The sequence below is a fragment of the Kogia breviceps genome, chromosome 14 (assembly GCF_026419965.1).
Source record: "Kogia breviceps isolate mKogBre1 chromosome 14, mKogBre1 haplotype 1, whole genome shotgun sequence".
Lineage (NCBI taxonomy): Eukaryota > Metazoa > Chordata > Mammalia > Artiodactyla > Physeteridae > Kogia > Kogia breviceps.
The window spans coordinates 26,628,878-26,641,062 of record NC_081323.1 but is presented as its reverse complement, the minus strand read 5'-3'; the positions used below and the strand labels follow the sequence as shown (position 1 = coordinate 26,641,062).

Genomic DNA, 12,185 nt, shown 5'->3' with positions numbered 1-12,185 from the left:
ATATTTGTTCAAGAGAAGACACTGGCCCTACAGACTAAAAATGAGCCAGTGATCCAGAGAGGGTCAATACCAGATAAAAGCACGTTAAAGATTCGAAGGGCACAAGGCTGGATGAGCAGAGGGCCAGGGAATGGGAGCCTCCCGCTGCTGGGGGGCTGAGAAGGGTGCCCACCCAGCCACACAACGCAGGGTTCACCTCTATCCATCAAAACTGGAGGAGTTTGGTCCAAACAAAAGAGCTGAGTCCAGCTGCTACAAAGAGTTTCACCAGTTCCGAGAAGGCTTGTGGGCCAAGGCTGTAATCTACCCAGGGGAGGGGTGAGGAGGGGTGAGCTTGAAGCCCTTCACACAAACGCACAAGGCCCTGTGCACAGCCTCTTTGAAGACTGAGTTTATTTTCACAAAATCAGATAGCCAGCCTGAGTTCCAGGAAGGGACTGAAGAGATTTACTGAGTTGTTTCCTCAGAGCAAACACTTTTTGGAATTAATGAGCTCTGAGAGGACCCTGAGGGGCTCACAAAAACGTGCATTTGTACAGATGTGACATGGGGGAAAAATAATGCAACGATTTTCTTACACACACACATACTCAGCCTCAAGCTGGACTGAAGAAGGAATTATTAGACTGCCTTCCTTTCCTAACTGAACAACCACTACTTGGCCAAATTCCATTATTTCTAATGATTGCTGTGTAATCTGGTGTAAATGAAGTCATGATTCTAGAAGAGATTAACAGAGCCAGTGAGTATGAATCAAATTCCAGTCTCTGTGACGCTAACTGGTGCACAAACCTGTGAACTGGCTGATCCCCCGGCAGCTGACGCACAGAAGACACACGCGGCCAGCCGCCAGCCCAGCTTCCCCAACCCAGCGGCCAGGCGGCAGAACCACGGGTGGCGTGGGCCTTGCAGGCCGCAGTCTCTGTAGGCACTTCCCTTTCATAAACCCACCAACGTGGAGCCCGAGACAAAGGGGCCTCTCTATTCCAAAATTCTTCAGTCTGACAGCTAACTGCACTTTCCCGGACTTTGTCGAAACCTGTCATCAAAGACTACAGAGTTTTGGGGCTTCCCTGGTTGTCCAGTGGTTAAGAATCCGCCTTCCAATACAGGGGACGTGGGGTTCAATCCTTGGTCGGGGATCTCACATGCCGTGGGGCAACTAAGCCCACGCACCGCAACTAATGAGCCCACGCACCACAACTAGAGAGAAGCCCGCGCGCCCCCTGCGCGGCAATGAAAGATGCCACATGCCGCAACTAAGACCTGACGCAGCCAAAAATAAATAAATAAATAAATAAACAAATAAATATTAAAAGAAAAAGGCTACAGAGTTTTATATGACTAAAACATAGAAAAAATATTTTTTGACTCTCCTGCAACTAGTTTAAAAACTTTTATTAGCCAGCCTCCCCCCACTGACAGGCATGTAAAATGCTCACAGCGTGCTGGTACCACGACAGGGTCTCCCATGGACACACTGTGTCACAGGAGCCTGGGGTGTAGTACAGGGGCAGTGGGAAATCCCCACGTTGTGGAAGAAGGAAGAGCGTAGTCAGACCTGCATCTAGAAAGGTCCCTTTGGGCACTGTGGGGAGAAAAGACTGAGGGAGAGGTTCACCCAGAAGGCTCTGCGGGTCTAGGAGGAGGGTGTGGGGGCCGGAGTGCAGACAGCGAGAGGCAGAGGGTTCAGCACACATTTGGATGGGGAATCAGGTGGGCCATGTTGACCTGGTAGATGGTGGTGCCACTTCTGGAGATAAGGACGCCCAAGAGAGGAGCAGGTTTGGGGTGGGGAATTAACATGCCTCACTCTTGAGAAATATGATTATTTAAATTGGAATGTGTCATTTGCTACATTGAAATCCTTTGTAACCCAGATACAAATTTCACCAATATCTAGCAGACCACTAAGTTCAGATGATGATGAAGAACCACAGGAGGATGTGAAACTCCCTGAGCACCTGCTGTGTGCACTGAGCCTACTGTGTGCGGGCACCTCCAGGGTCAGCTCATGGAACCTCCCTGACAATCTCATTGGGCAGGCCCTTACTTCATCGTCCCCATTTTTACAGAAAAGCTCAGAGAGGTGAAGCAACTTCCCCACCAACACACAACCAGGAGAAGGCTGACCCAGAAGACACACCCTGTGGAAAAGTCACCAGTTAAACCACTGAGATTAATGTTCTCCCATTCAGCCAGCAAGGGGAATGGAAAGATTTGTAAACTCCTGTCTTTTTGTTTTTTCAGTTGCGCCACATGGCTTGTGGGATCTTAGTTCCCTGACCAGGGACTGAATCCAGGCCCTAGGAAGTGAGAGCGTGGAGTCCTAACCACTGGACCGCCAAGGAATTCCCTGTCAACTGTCTTGAGAGGCCCACAGCTGCACACTACGGCCTGTCTGAAAACATCTCCAATGACCAACCTTGGGATCATCTGTTCAGTTAAAGGAATTCATCCAGTTGGACAAGTTACATACCTGAAAGGTGACAAGGGACTGGCAGCAGGGCCATGCTCTCTTCCCTAGCTTCATGCCCCACATTTAAGAGTGACTAAAAGCACAGCAGTAGGAAGAAAGAGGGAGAAGGCCACAGGGAGAACCACACTTTACAAATGAGTCACCTTCCATCACAAATGACCTAAAAATTCAACAGTGAAGAGTATTTGCTGAAGGTCCAATCAAACAGGCTCACTATTAACGGGGTCAGTGTCCTGAGACCCCCACCGCCTGGGCCACCGCCACCCTTTGAACTGGAGCCCCTCGGCAGCTGGGTGCCAGAGTCACCGCCCCAACCCCACCCACTGCACTGGAACGCCAACCAGAAACCCCAGATCAATCTCACTTTTCCACCTTCCACACGAAACTATACACATTTGGGTGCTTCCTCTTTTTACATATCTTTTAAGCCACTTACCAGAAATACAGTCGATGAGGCAACAAACAAGTCAGGCAGTTCCTCAGTCTGGAGAGGAAGGGTTAGTCACCCACCCTTCAAAGGACTCACAAGTCCCTGAGTTATTACTGCTACAAACACCATCTGTGCTCCATTCTCCAGCCACGGCCACGATGGACAGCCCTGACCAAGAGTGCCTCACTGGCTGGCCCACCAGGAAGACATAAGGAAATATCAGTTGGACCCTGTCCTCGGGGAACTTCTCAGTGAGGAAGGTAGTGAAGAGAAATGGAAAGCATTTGCTGCTGTTTGACATTAAAACCAGAAGTGAGGGACTTCCCTGGTGGTCCAGTGGTAAAGAATTGCCTTCCAGGACTTCCCTGGTGGCGCAGTGGTTAAGAATCTGCCTGCCAATGCAGGGGACACGGGTTCGAGACCTGGTCCGGGAAGATCCCACATGCCTCGGAGCAACTAAGCCTGCAAGCCACAACGACTGAGCCTACGCTCTACAGCCCGCGAGCCACAACTACTGAAGCCCACGTGCCACAACTACTGAAGCCCGCACGCCTAGAGCCCGTGCTCTGCAACAAGAGAAGCCACCGCGATGTGAAGCCCACACACTGCAAAGAAGAGTAGCCCCTGCTCGCCATAACTAGAGAAAGCCCATGTGCAGCAACAAAGACCCAACGCAGCAATAATTTTAAAAAATATAAGGGGCTTCCCTGTTGGCGCAGTGGTTGAGAGTCTGCCTGCCGATGCAGGGGACGCGGGTTTGTGCCCCGGTCCGGGAGGATCCCACGTGCCGTGGAGTGGCTGGGCCCGTGGGCCATGGCCACTGATCCTGCGCATCCGGAGCCTGTGCTCCACAACGGGAGAGGCCACAGCAGTGAGAGGCCCGCGTACTGCAAAAAAAAAAAAAAAAAAAAAAAAAGAATTGCCTTCCAATGCAGGGCACAGGGGTTTGATCCCTGGTCAGGGAACTAAGATCCCACACACCACAGGGCAACTAAGCCCGCACGCTACAACTACTGAGCTCACGCTCCTCCACAAGAGAGCCCACACACCACAACAAAGAGTAGCCCCCGCTCACTGCAACTAGAGAAAGCCTGTGCGTAGCAACAAAGACCCAACGCAGCCAAAAATAAATAAATAAATATATTTTTTTAAAGTAAAAATAAAAACTGGGTTGTCTTTAAAAAAACATAATGGAAAAGAATATAAAAAAGAATGCATATTTTGGGACTTCCCTGGTGGCACAGTAGTTAAGAATCCACCTGCCAAGGTAGGGGACACAGGTTTGAGCCCTGGTCCAGGAAGATCCCACATGCCATGGAGCAACTAAGCCCGTGCGCCACAACTAGTAAGCCTGTGCTGTAGAGCCCGCAAGCCACAACTACTGAACCCATGCGCCTAGAGCCTGTGCTCCGCAACAAAGACAAGCCACCGCAATGAGAAGCCCGCGCACCGCAACACAGTAGCCCTCGCTCACCGCAACTAGAGAAAGCCTGTGTGCAGCAACAAAGACCCAACGCAGCCATAAATAAATAGATAAATTTATTTTAAAAAAGATATATATATATACACGTATATATATACATATACATATATATATGTATATATGTATATATGTATATACATATACATATATGTATATGTATATGTATATATATATATATATATATATATATATGTATAACTGAGTCACTTTGCTGTACAGCAGAAAGACAACATTGTAAGCCAACTACACTTCAATTTTTAAAAAAGGGAGGGGGGCTTCCCTGGTGGTGCAGTGGTCGCGGGTCCACCTGCCAATGCAGGGGGCACGGGTTTGTGCCCCGGTCCGGGAGGATCCCACATGCCACAGAGCGGCTGGGCCTGTGGGCCGTGGCCACTGAGGCTGTTCTTCCGGAGCCTGTGCTCTGCAGCAGGAGAGGCCACAGCAGTGAGAGGCCCTCGTACTGCAAAAAAAAAAAAAAAAAAAAAAAAAAAAAAAAAAGAGAGAGAGAGAGAGAGCGGCTTCCCTGGTGGTCCAGTGGTTAAGAATCCGCCTTCCAATGCAGGGGACGTGGGTTCGATCCCTGGTTGGGGAACTAAGATCCTGCATGCTATGCGGGGCAACAAAGCCTGCATGTCACAACTAGAGAGAAACCCATGCGCCACAACAAAGAGCTCGTGAGCCACAACGAAACTCCCATGATGCAGCCAAAAAGAAATAAATTTTTTTTTAAAAAAAGAGAGAGAGACAAAAGAAAACCAGCGGCGATCGCTAAGCACAGGTGGTTGAAGGGCTGAAGGTGGCTTGACTCAGGCCTGACCAACCAGGCCCAGCACAGCCCATGGAGGCCAGGCCAGGCCAGGCCAAGCTTCTGAGCCTGCTAATGTCTTACAGACCCTGGCCCCCCAGGCCAAAGCATTAAGCAAATAAACACCCAAAACACCTACATCATCAGAGGACCCTCTGCCAATTCACACCAAATTTAAATGGTGCATATGAACCAACCAATGTTATGTTCAAAGTTCCACTGACAAAGGGCAATAAAGACTGGCAAAGTCTTCCACACAGAAAACAGAAGAGCAGCAAGGAATTTTGTGACCCCCTCAGCCCTGGGCTCTTTATCCTAGTCATCCCAGGTGACTAGGATAAATGCAGAAAAAAGCCAGGGCTGTTTTCTGTTTTGACAAAGACCCACCTAAAAGGCTCACTTACCATCTCTCAAGTCAGCGATCTGAAAAACAGCCCTGTGCACACATGTGAAGCAAATGAGGACTGCTGCTCAGGCCTCCCGCCAGGGAACAGGGAGTCTGGGCGACACCAGTGAGCACAGTGGGAGCAGCCTCACGTCTGACACACTCCTCCACGCAGAATCAATGCTGAGAGAAGCACCTGCTGCTGCAGGAAACACATCCCTGAGCTGAGGTTCCCACCCGGCTCCCTCCTCCTGGCAGCGGGCATTCACTAGCTACCTATTCACTACCCACTCTCCTCCTCCCTTCCCCGTTAACCCCGATCTTCCCCTGAAGGACCACTCCCCCTGCTGGAGAGTGGTGATGCTGTCTGGGTGGGGCACCCCACTTTTCTTCTGGGTGGCCCTATTTGGTGTAAGCCCAAGAGCAGAGTCTCAGCCCTTGCACAGTGATTATGCTGGAGTGGGCAGGACACACTGGCACACAGCACCCCCAGCCACTCAGGGCAAACTGCAGGACGTTCCTTCAGTGGGAAGCATCTGTTTACAAAACAAGGGAGCCAACCTGAGCGTGAAGCTGACCGCAGGAAGGCAGAGGCAAAGAAGCATTCAGAAAAGGGACAGTTTCTTACAAAAACGAACATGATCTCTGCATACAATCCAGCAATTGTGCTCCTTGATATTTTACCCAAAGGAAATGAAAACTCACGTCCACACAAAAACCTGCACACAGGTGTTTACCGCAGCTTTAGTCATAACTGCCAAAAACTGGAACCATGAGGATGTCCTTCAGCAGGTGAATGGATAAGTAAACTGTGGTCTATCCAGACAACGCAATATTATTCAGTGCTAAAAAGAAATGAGCTACCAAGCCACGAAAAGACGCTGAAAAACCTTAAAAGCACATTACTAAGTGAAATAAGCCAATATGAATAGGCTACATACTATATACTTCCAGCTACATGGCATTCTGGAAAAAGCAAAACTATGGAGACAGTAAAAAGATCGGTGGTTGCCAGGGGTTGGGGGTTGGAGAGGTTAAACAGGCCGAGCACAGAGGAAACTACCCCGTATGGTACTAGAATGATAGATACAAGTCACCGAGAGGGAACCCTAATGTAAGCTATGGACTGTGGGTGATTAGTGTAGGCTCATCAGCTGTAACAAATGACCACCTTGGTGGGGGATGGTGATAGTGGGGGAAGCTGTGCATGTGTTGGGGGGAGGGGTATATGGGAAACCTCTGTACCTTCCTCTTAATTTTGCTGGTAACCTAAAACTTCTCTGAAAAAAGAAATAAGTCCTTGAAAGAAAAATGGCTGGAGTCCGAATCAAACCACATCTGAAGCTGGGCCTGCCTCTGGACTTTTCATTTACCTGAGCCAATCAATCCCCTTCAGTGTTTAAGCCGGGGTGGGCTGGCTTTTCTGTGACTTTCACACTAATGCATCCTAACTGCACACCCTTGCAGAGCAAGTAGAATGTGCTGGACTCCATATCCTGCTAATGCTGATGAACAATGACCCTGACACGGGGGACTGTCCACCCGCACAACCACAAAGGCAGCCCCCAGAAGGACGGGGTCCGAGCACAGGCAGGACTCGTGAGCGCCAGACTCCCACGGCCACCAGCAGCTCCACGAGAGGCAAGTTAAAAATGAACATGTACCAGAATCCTTACAGCAACATATTCTATTAATTTGATAGTAAAGGTTATTTGTTACAAATAGAGCAAACCAAAGAGAGAAAAAGCAAAGTTGCTGCTATGATCGACCCCTGACAGAGAACTGAAAAGTGTGCAGACTGGCTGGTTGGGGGAGGAGTGGCACGCAGGAATTTCTAAAATTAGAAATCAGAATTGAGCTCAATTTGTTTTTCCCTGTAGCCCAAGCCTCAAATTTAATCCCATTTTTAAACTGTTCTAATCAAATATGACAACTTTCAGGTTAGCTCTGAAAAGCTGTGTCAGTTGCTAGCCTTACTTATCAGGATAATTTTATAGTATATTCTGCCCTAAAAAGATTGCCAAATCAATAAAGTTTAAAGACAGTGAGTAAAAAAAGGCTCACAAAAATTACCTAAACAGTGTATCTTCAATCACATCACTTAAAGGACATTTAAATCTTAAAAATGTTTAATCCTGTGTTTTATTAGCAAGTGACCAATTTCTCTGCCACAGTAAGCCTGAAGAAGTGATCTGCGCTTTTACTAACTCCACGGAAGAGGCCCAGCACCTGGGGATGTGCTTGCAGGCTCTTGGTTAAATCAGCAGGGTCACAGGAATTCCAGGCTTTCAAAGTTTCACAGGCAGGAGTATCCAAAACCAGCTACAGGGAAGTGAGTGAGAACGGAAGTGCCCACTAAAATCCGCAACAGGCTCCAACTCGAGACCAAATAGACTTCCAGCAACCACAGAAAAGAGAATGAAGAAACAGGTTTCCAAAGTGGTAACACAACTTCTAGATAGCACCACTCCATGCCTCCAAAGCCACATATGTGCCCACATGCAAAGACTGTGATCACAACTTCAGAATGCTGGACACAACAGCACAACTCATTTTCTTGGCGGGAGAAAGGTCCAATCCTGGAGCCACAACCACTTTGGAAGTTCCCAAAGTGCTCGGTCAACTTGAAGCACATCAGCCTCCTCACCACCACCCCCCAACCTCTAGGAAGAACCTTATAAGACAGTTACAAAAAGCAATGATCCAGAATTCTCTACGTACTGATGCACTGAAATGTCCACTCTTCTCTTTATTAAGCCCAAAGGATTATGTCTGCCAGGTAAACCACCTTCCGTGCAAGAGAACACAAATTTTACTGCTAAGGGCTAAGGTTTAGGGACTTCCCTAGTGACACAGTGGTTGAGCGTCTGCCTGCCAATGGAGGGGACACGGGTTTGATCCCTGGTCCGGGAAGATCCCACATGCTGTGGAGCAACTAAGCCTGTGCGCCACAACTACGGAGCCCACGAGCCACAACTACTGAAGCCCATGCACCTAGAGCCCGTGCTCTGCAACAAGAGAACCCACTGCAATGAGAAGCCAGTGCATCACAACAAAAAGTAGCTCCCCGCTCGCCGCAACTAGAGAAAGCCCGCGTGCAGCAACGAAGACCCAATGCAGCCAAAAATAAATAAATAAATAAGTAAATTTATTATAAAATAAAAAAATAAAAATAAAGGGTAAGGTTTAAATGTCATATCACTTCTAAGAATTCTAATGTTCCTAATGACTTACAAAGCTATACATTTTATGCTGTTCTTGATAAAAGTGCCCTCAAAATACAAACATTAAAAACATCTAATGACAAATGTGAAGGCATCATGAGTAAAGACTAAAACCACAACTTGCCCCAGCTCCAGGAGTCCACCCACTTTGGGGCTGAAGGACAAGACCTTTCCCTGCTAGTTCTCCAGGTCTTGGAGGTGAGCACAGAAACGGAGGCCTCGGGTCGGACTCACCTGAACTCTCTGCCTTCGCTGTACCGTCTACTTGAGGAGGCCCTCGGGGCAGCGGTTTCCAGGAGCAGCTTCTGCGTGAGCCTGCCGGGGGGAGCAGGGTCTCTGCCATCGTCTTCGTCTACGTCTTGGTCACATTTCCATTCCTCATCTTCGTTCAAAGTGGGTAGGTATCCAGGTACTCCCTTCCCTGTCCCCGACCCGGAGCTCTGGTCACTGCAGAGCTTTGGGCTCTCAGAGCCTGTCCTCGTGTACTCCAAATAAATATCAGACTTGAGGAATGAGGGGTAGGTGTTCTCCTCCATGGTAGACTGGATTTCCGTCTGGGCCTGGTCGAACATGGCAGGATCGATCTGCTGCTTCATGATGCAGTCCTTTATGAAGCTCTTGGTGGCTGGCTTGGTCTGCCTGGACACAATGCCATTGTTATCGAGGATGTACTTGCGGTAGATAGCTCTGGCCAGCTTCAGCCTCTTCTCCTCATTCGAGTCACAGGGCTCCAGTTTCCTGAAGCCGCTGCAGGCAAACCAGAAGTCCAGGAGATCGGCACAGTCCTCCTGCTTCAGGAAAGTCCTAAACAGGTTTATCCCATCTTGATCATCCAGTAGGGAGTGCAGCGACTCGGCCCACTTCAAGTACGGAGGGGTGGGCGAAGCGCTGCCCTCAGGCTCGTACCCCAAGTCCAGATCTGAGCGCCTCGGAGTGGCTGTGGAAGTCTCACCTTTAATCCCGGCACCTTTCCCAGAGCAGAAGCTGTGGCTGATGGGCCTGGGGTCCGTGGACACCAGTTCACCCTCCTCACCAGGCACTGGGGGTCGGGGGGCATCTTCGGTGAAACTTCCTCCGAGGTCCAAGGGGAAACCCTGCTCTTGGATATTCATTTTGGGACTCTGTGCGTCAATGAACAATGAGCGCTGCACCCTAATACATCAGTACTTACAGCTCCAAAGTGAATCAATCTGTCCTGTTGAAACCATTAAGAGGACAAGGATTAGGAAAGGTGGGTCCATGGAAACATGACCACAGAGGTTTTCTCAAGACAAGACTCGCAATGATGCCCTCCCGCTCGAACTCCAAGCCAGAAATTCAGTTTAAATTTTCAATCTTTTGTCACAAAAAAGGTTTGTACTATATTAGAACAATTTCTGGAAACTTTTCCAACTACAGGAATGCCTCTGGCACTAAGAAATGAATGTCCAGAACACAGAGAGGGCCACTACCCTCAAGTGTCATTCTGTGAGAACAAAGAGAGACTAGCTGCCCATCCCAGCTACAGAGCTGCATGGCCAGTCCCTCTCCTCAGGCTCCAGGAAGGCAGAAGGACTGGAGGAAAGAGAGGTGCTTCTGGTCCTCCCAGCTGTATAAACCTCACATGAAAGACGAGGATGTGTATCTGAGTAGAACAGGGTCACTGTGATACTCAGATATGGCACATCACTCACCAGAAGGCAGGCGGTCTGCTCTCCACTCCACACTCTCCAGGCCCACAGCCACTGTGCTTCCTGCTGCCCCATTACTTCACACTTACTGTGCCTCACAACATATGCTAACACATGGCAACTTGTTCCTCTAAGTCTCAACACACCCAAAAGAGTAGTTAACCGTGGGTCGTTTTCAGCATCTTCAAGTGAGTGACCAAAGGACATCACTCACATGCATAGGCACAGGGGCCTTCTCACGCCGCCAATGATGTGGACAGTCTTTTGTTTTTTTTTTTTTGCGGGATCTTAGTTTCCTGACCAGGGATTGAACCTGGGCCCTCAGCAGTGAAAGCACCGAGTCCTAACCACTGGACCGCCAGGGAATTCCCGTGGACAGTCTTAAAAACACTTCATCAGAAAGCTGCTCTCGACTTTAAAACCTTGCTTAAAAGGAAAGTATCCTTCTGATAGCAAATGGCACTTGAGTACTCTGAGGAGCAGAGAAGGTATAGAACAAACGAAATCCAAACACAATTAGCTAAGGAAGCATACAGTTCACATGATTCAACTCCATAAAATGAAAACCAAATTACCCACCCTCTTAGAGGTCAGGGGACTATGGGTTTTGTTTCTGCTGCCAGATGCCTGTCTTGTACGAGGGACGGCTGTCCTGGACCGGGACTCTGCCATGGAGTTTGGTCTCCTCCCTGTCACTGAGCCCACGAGCTCAGGCTACACCTCCCCACCTGGCCAGATGGATGTAAGTGGTCTGCCTAGAAGGAGACTGGAGAGAAGCATGACAGGTCCAAATGCCTAAAGCACTGAACAAGCCAGAGGGAGTAGAGTGAAATCCTAAAACCTGGTACAAACACAAGGCGTGGATCTCCCCAGCCACCTCTCCACACTCTGGGCCCTGGCCTGCATGTAATCTGCCCCGGTACCTGCATTCTCACAGTGAACACACTTCACCTGCCAGCCGCTGCCGACAGCTAGAAGCATCTAGAGATGGAGGAGAGGTCACAATTATTGTTCTGCAGCTAATGACTGTATGAAAACTACGGTAGGCTGCAATCTCAGCCTCGGCAGGAACAGCCTGCTCCTTCGTCAAGGCCCACAGGCTGTGACACCCTGCTGCTCGTGGACCACTTCAACTGCAAAGTCCCTTTTTTTGAGTCTTATCAACACGGAATGAGCACCTTTGATGTCTCCACACCAGCTCATGGATGTCTAGTGTCCTCCTGTCAGGGACACCATCTCAGGAAAGAGGACCTGCACCTGGTGCTCTGAGCCTTACGGATGGAGATACTCTTGTTCACTAGGCTTGAGAAAAAACCAAGTCACTGCCTTCTAACAGGAGGCTAATGAAAAGTGACTGTCACTTATCTCTTAGAGTGCTTATGTCTTCCATGTAAATGATTTGTAGCAGCCTGATTTAAACATTTTCTGCAGGGCCCACAGCATTTAACACAAGGTCTTGCAACTAATGGGCACCAATAAACACCTAATTCATTAACATCAAGGAAAACAACACTTGTCATAGATGCCAAATGTCAGCTCTTCACAGGTGCTGAAATAGCAGCAAATTCAAGACCTAGCCCTTTATTATAAAAATGTGCTGTCTTGGTAGACTAACTTTTCATTTGTGTGAACACGTCCCCCTAATCATTTAAACTATTTTTTCATAGCCCAGAAGAAACATTTCTTAAACTTCACATCTATTTTTGGCT

At 48.8% G+C, this 12,185-nt stretch overlaps 1 protein-coding gene across 8 annotated transcripts in view; it reads right to left on the bottom strand.

Moving 5' to 3' along the window:
* Window positions 1–12,185, bottom strand: part of AXIN1 (axin 1) — a 65,389-nt gene that overhangs the window by 44,181 nt on the left and 9,023 nt on the right. For all 8 annotated transcript variants that reach the window (XR_010836468.1, XR_010836469.1, XR_010836470.1 and 5 more), the window contains exon 3: window positions 9,041–10,001. Coding sequence is in view for 5 of the 8 variants with exons in the window: in XM_067012755.1 (XP_066868856.1) it covers window positions 9,041–9,918 (878 nt within the window). In the remaining 3 variants the exon portion in view is untranslated. The remainder of the gene's footprint in view (window positions 1–9,040; window positions 10,002–12,185) is intronic.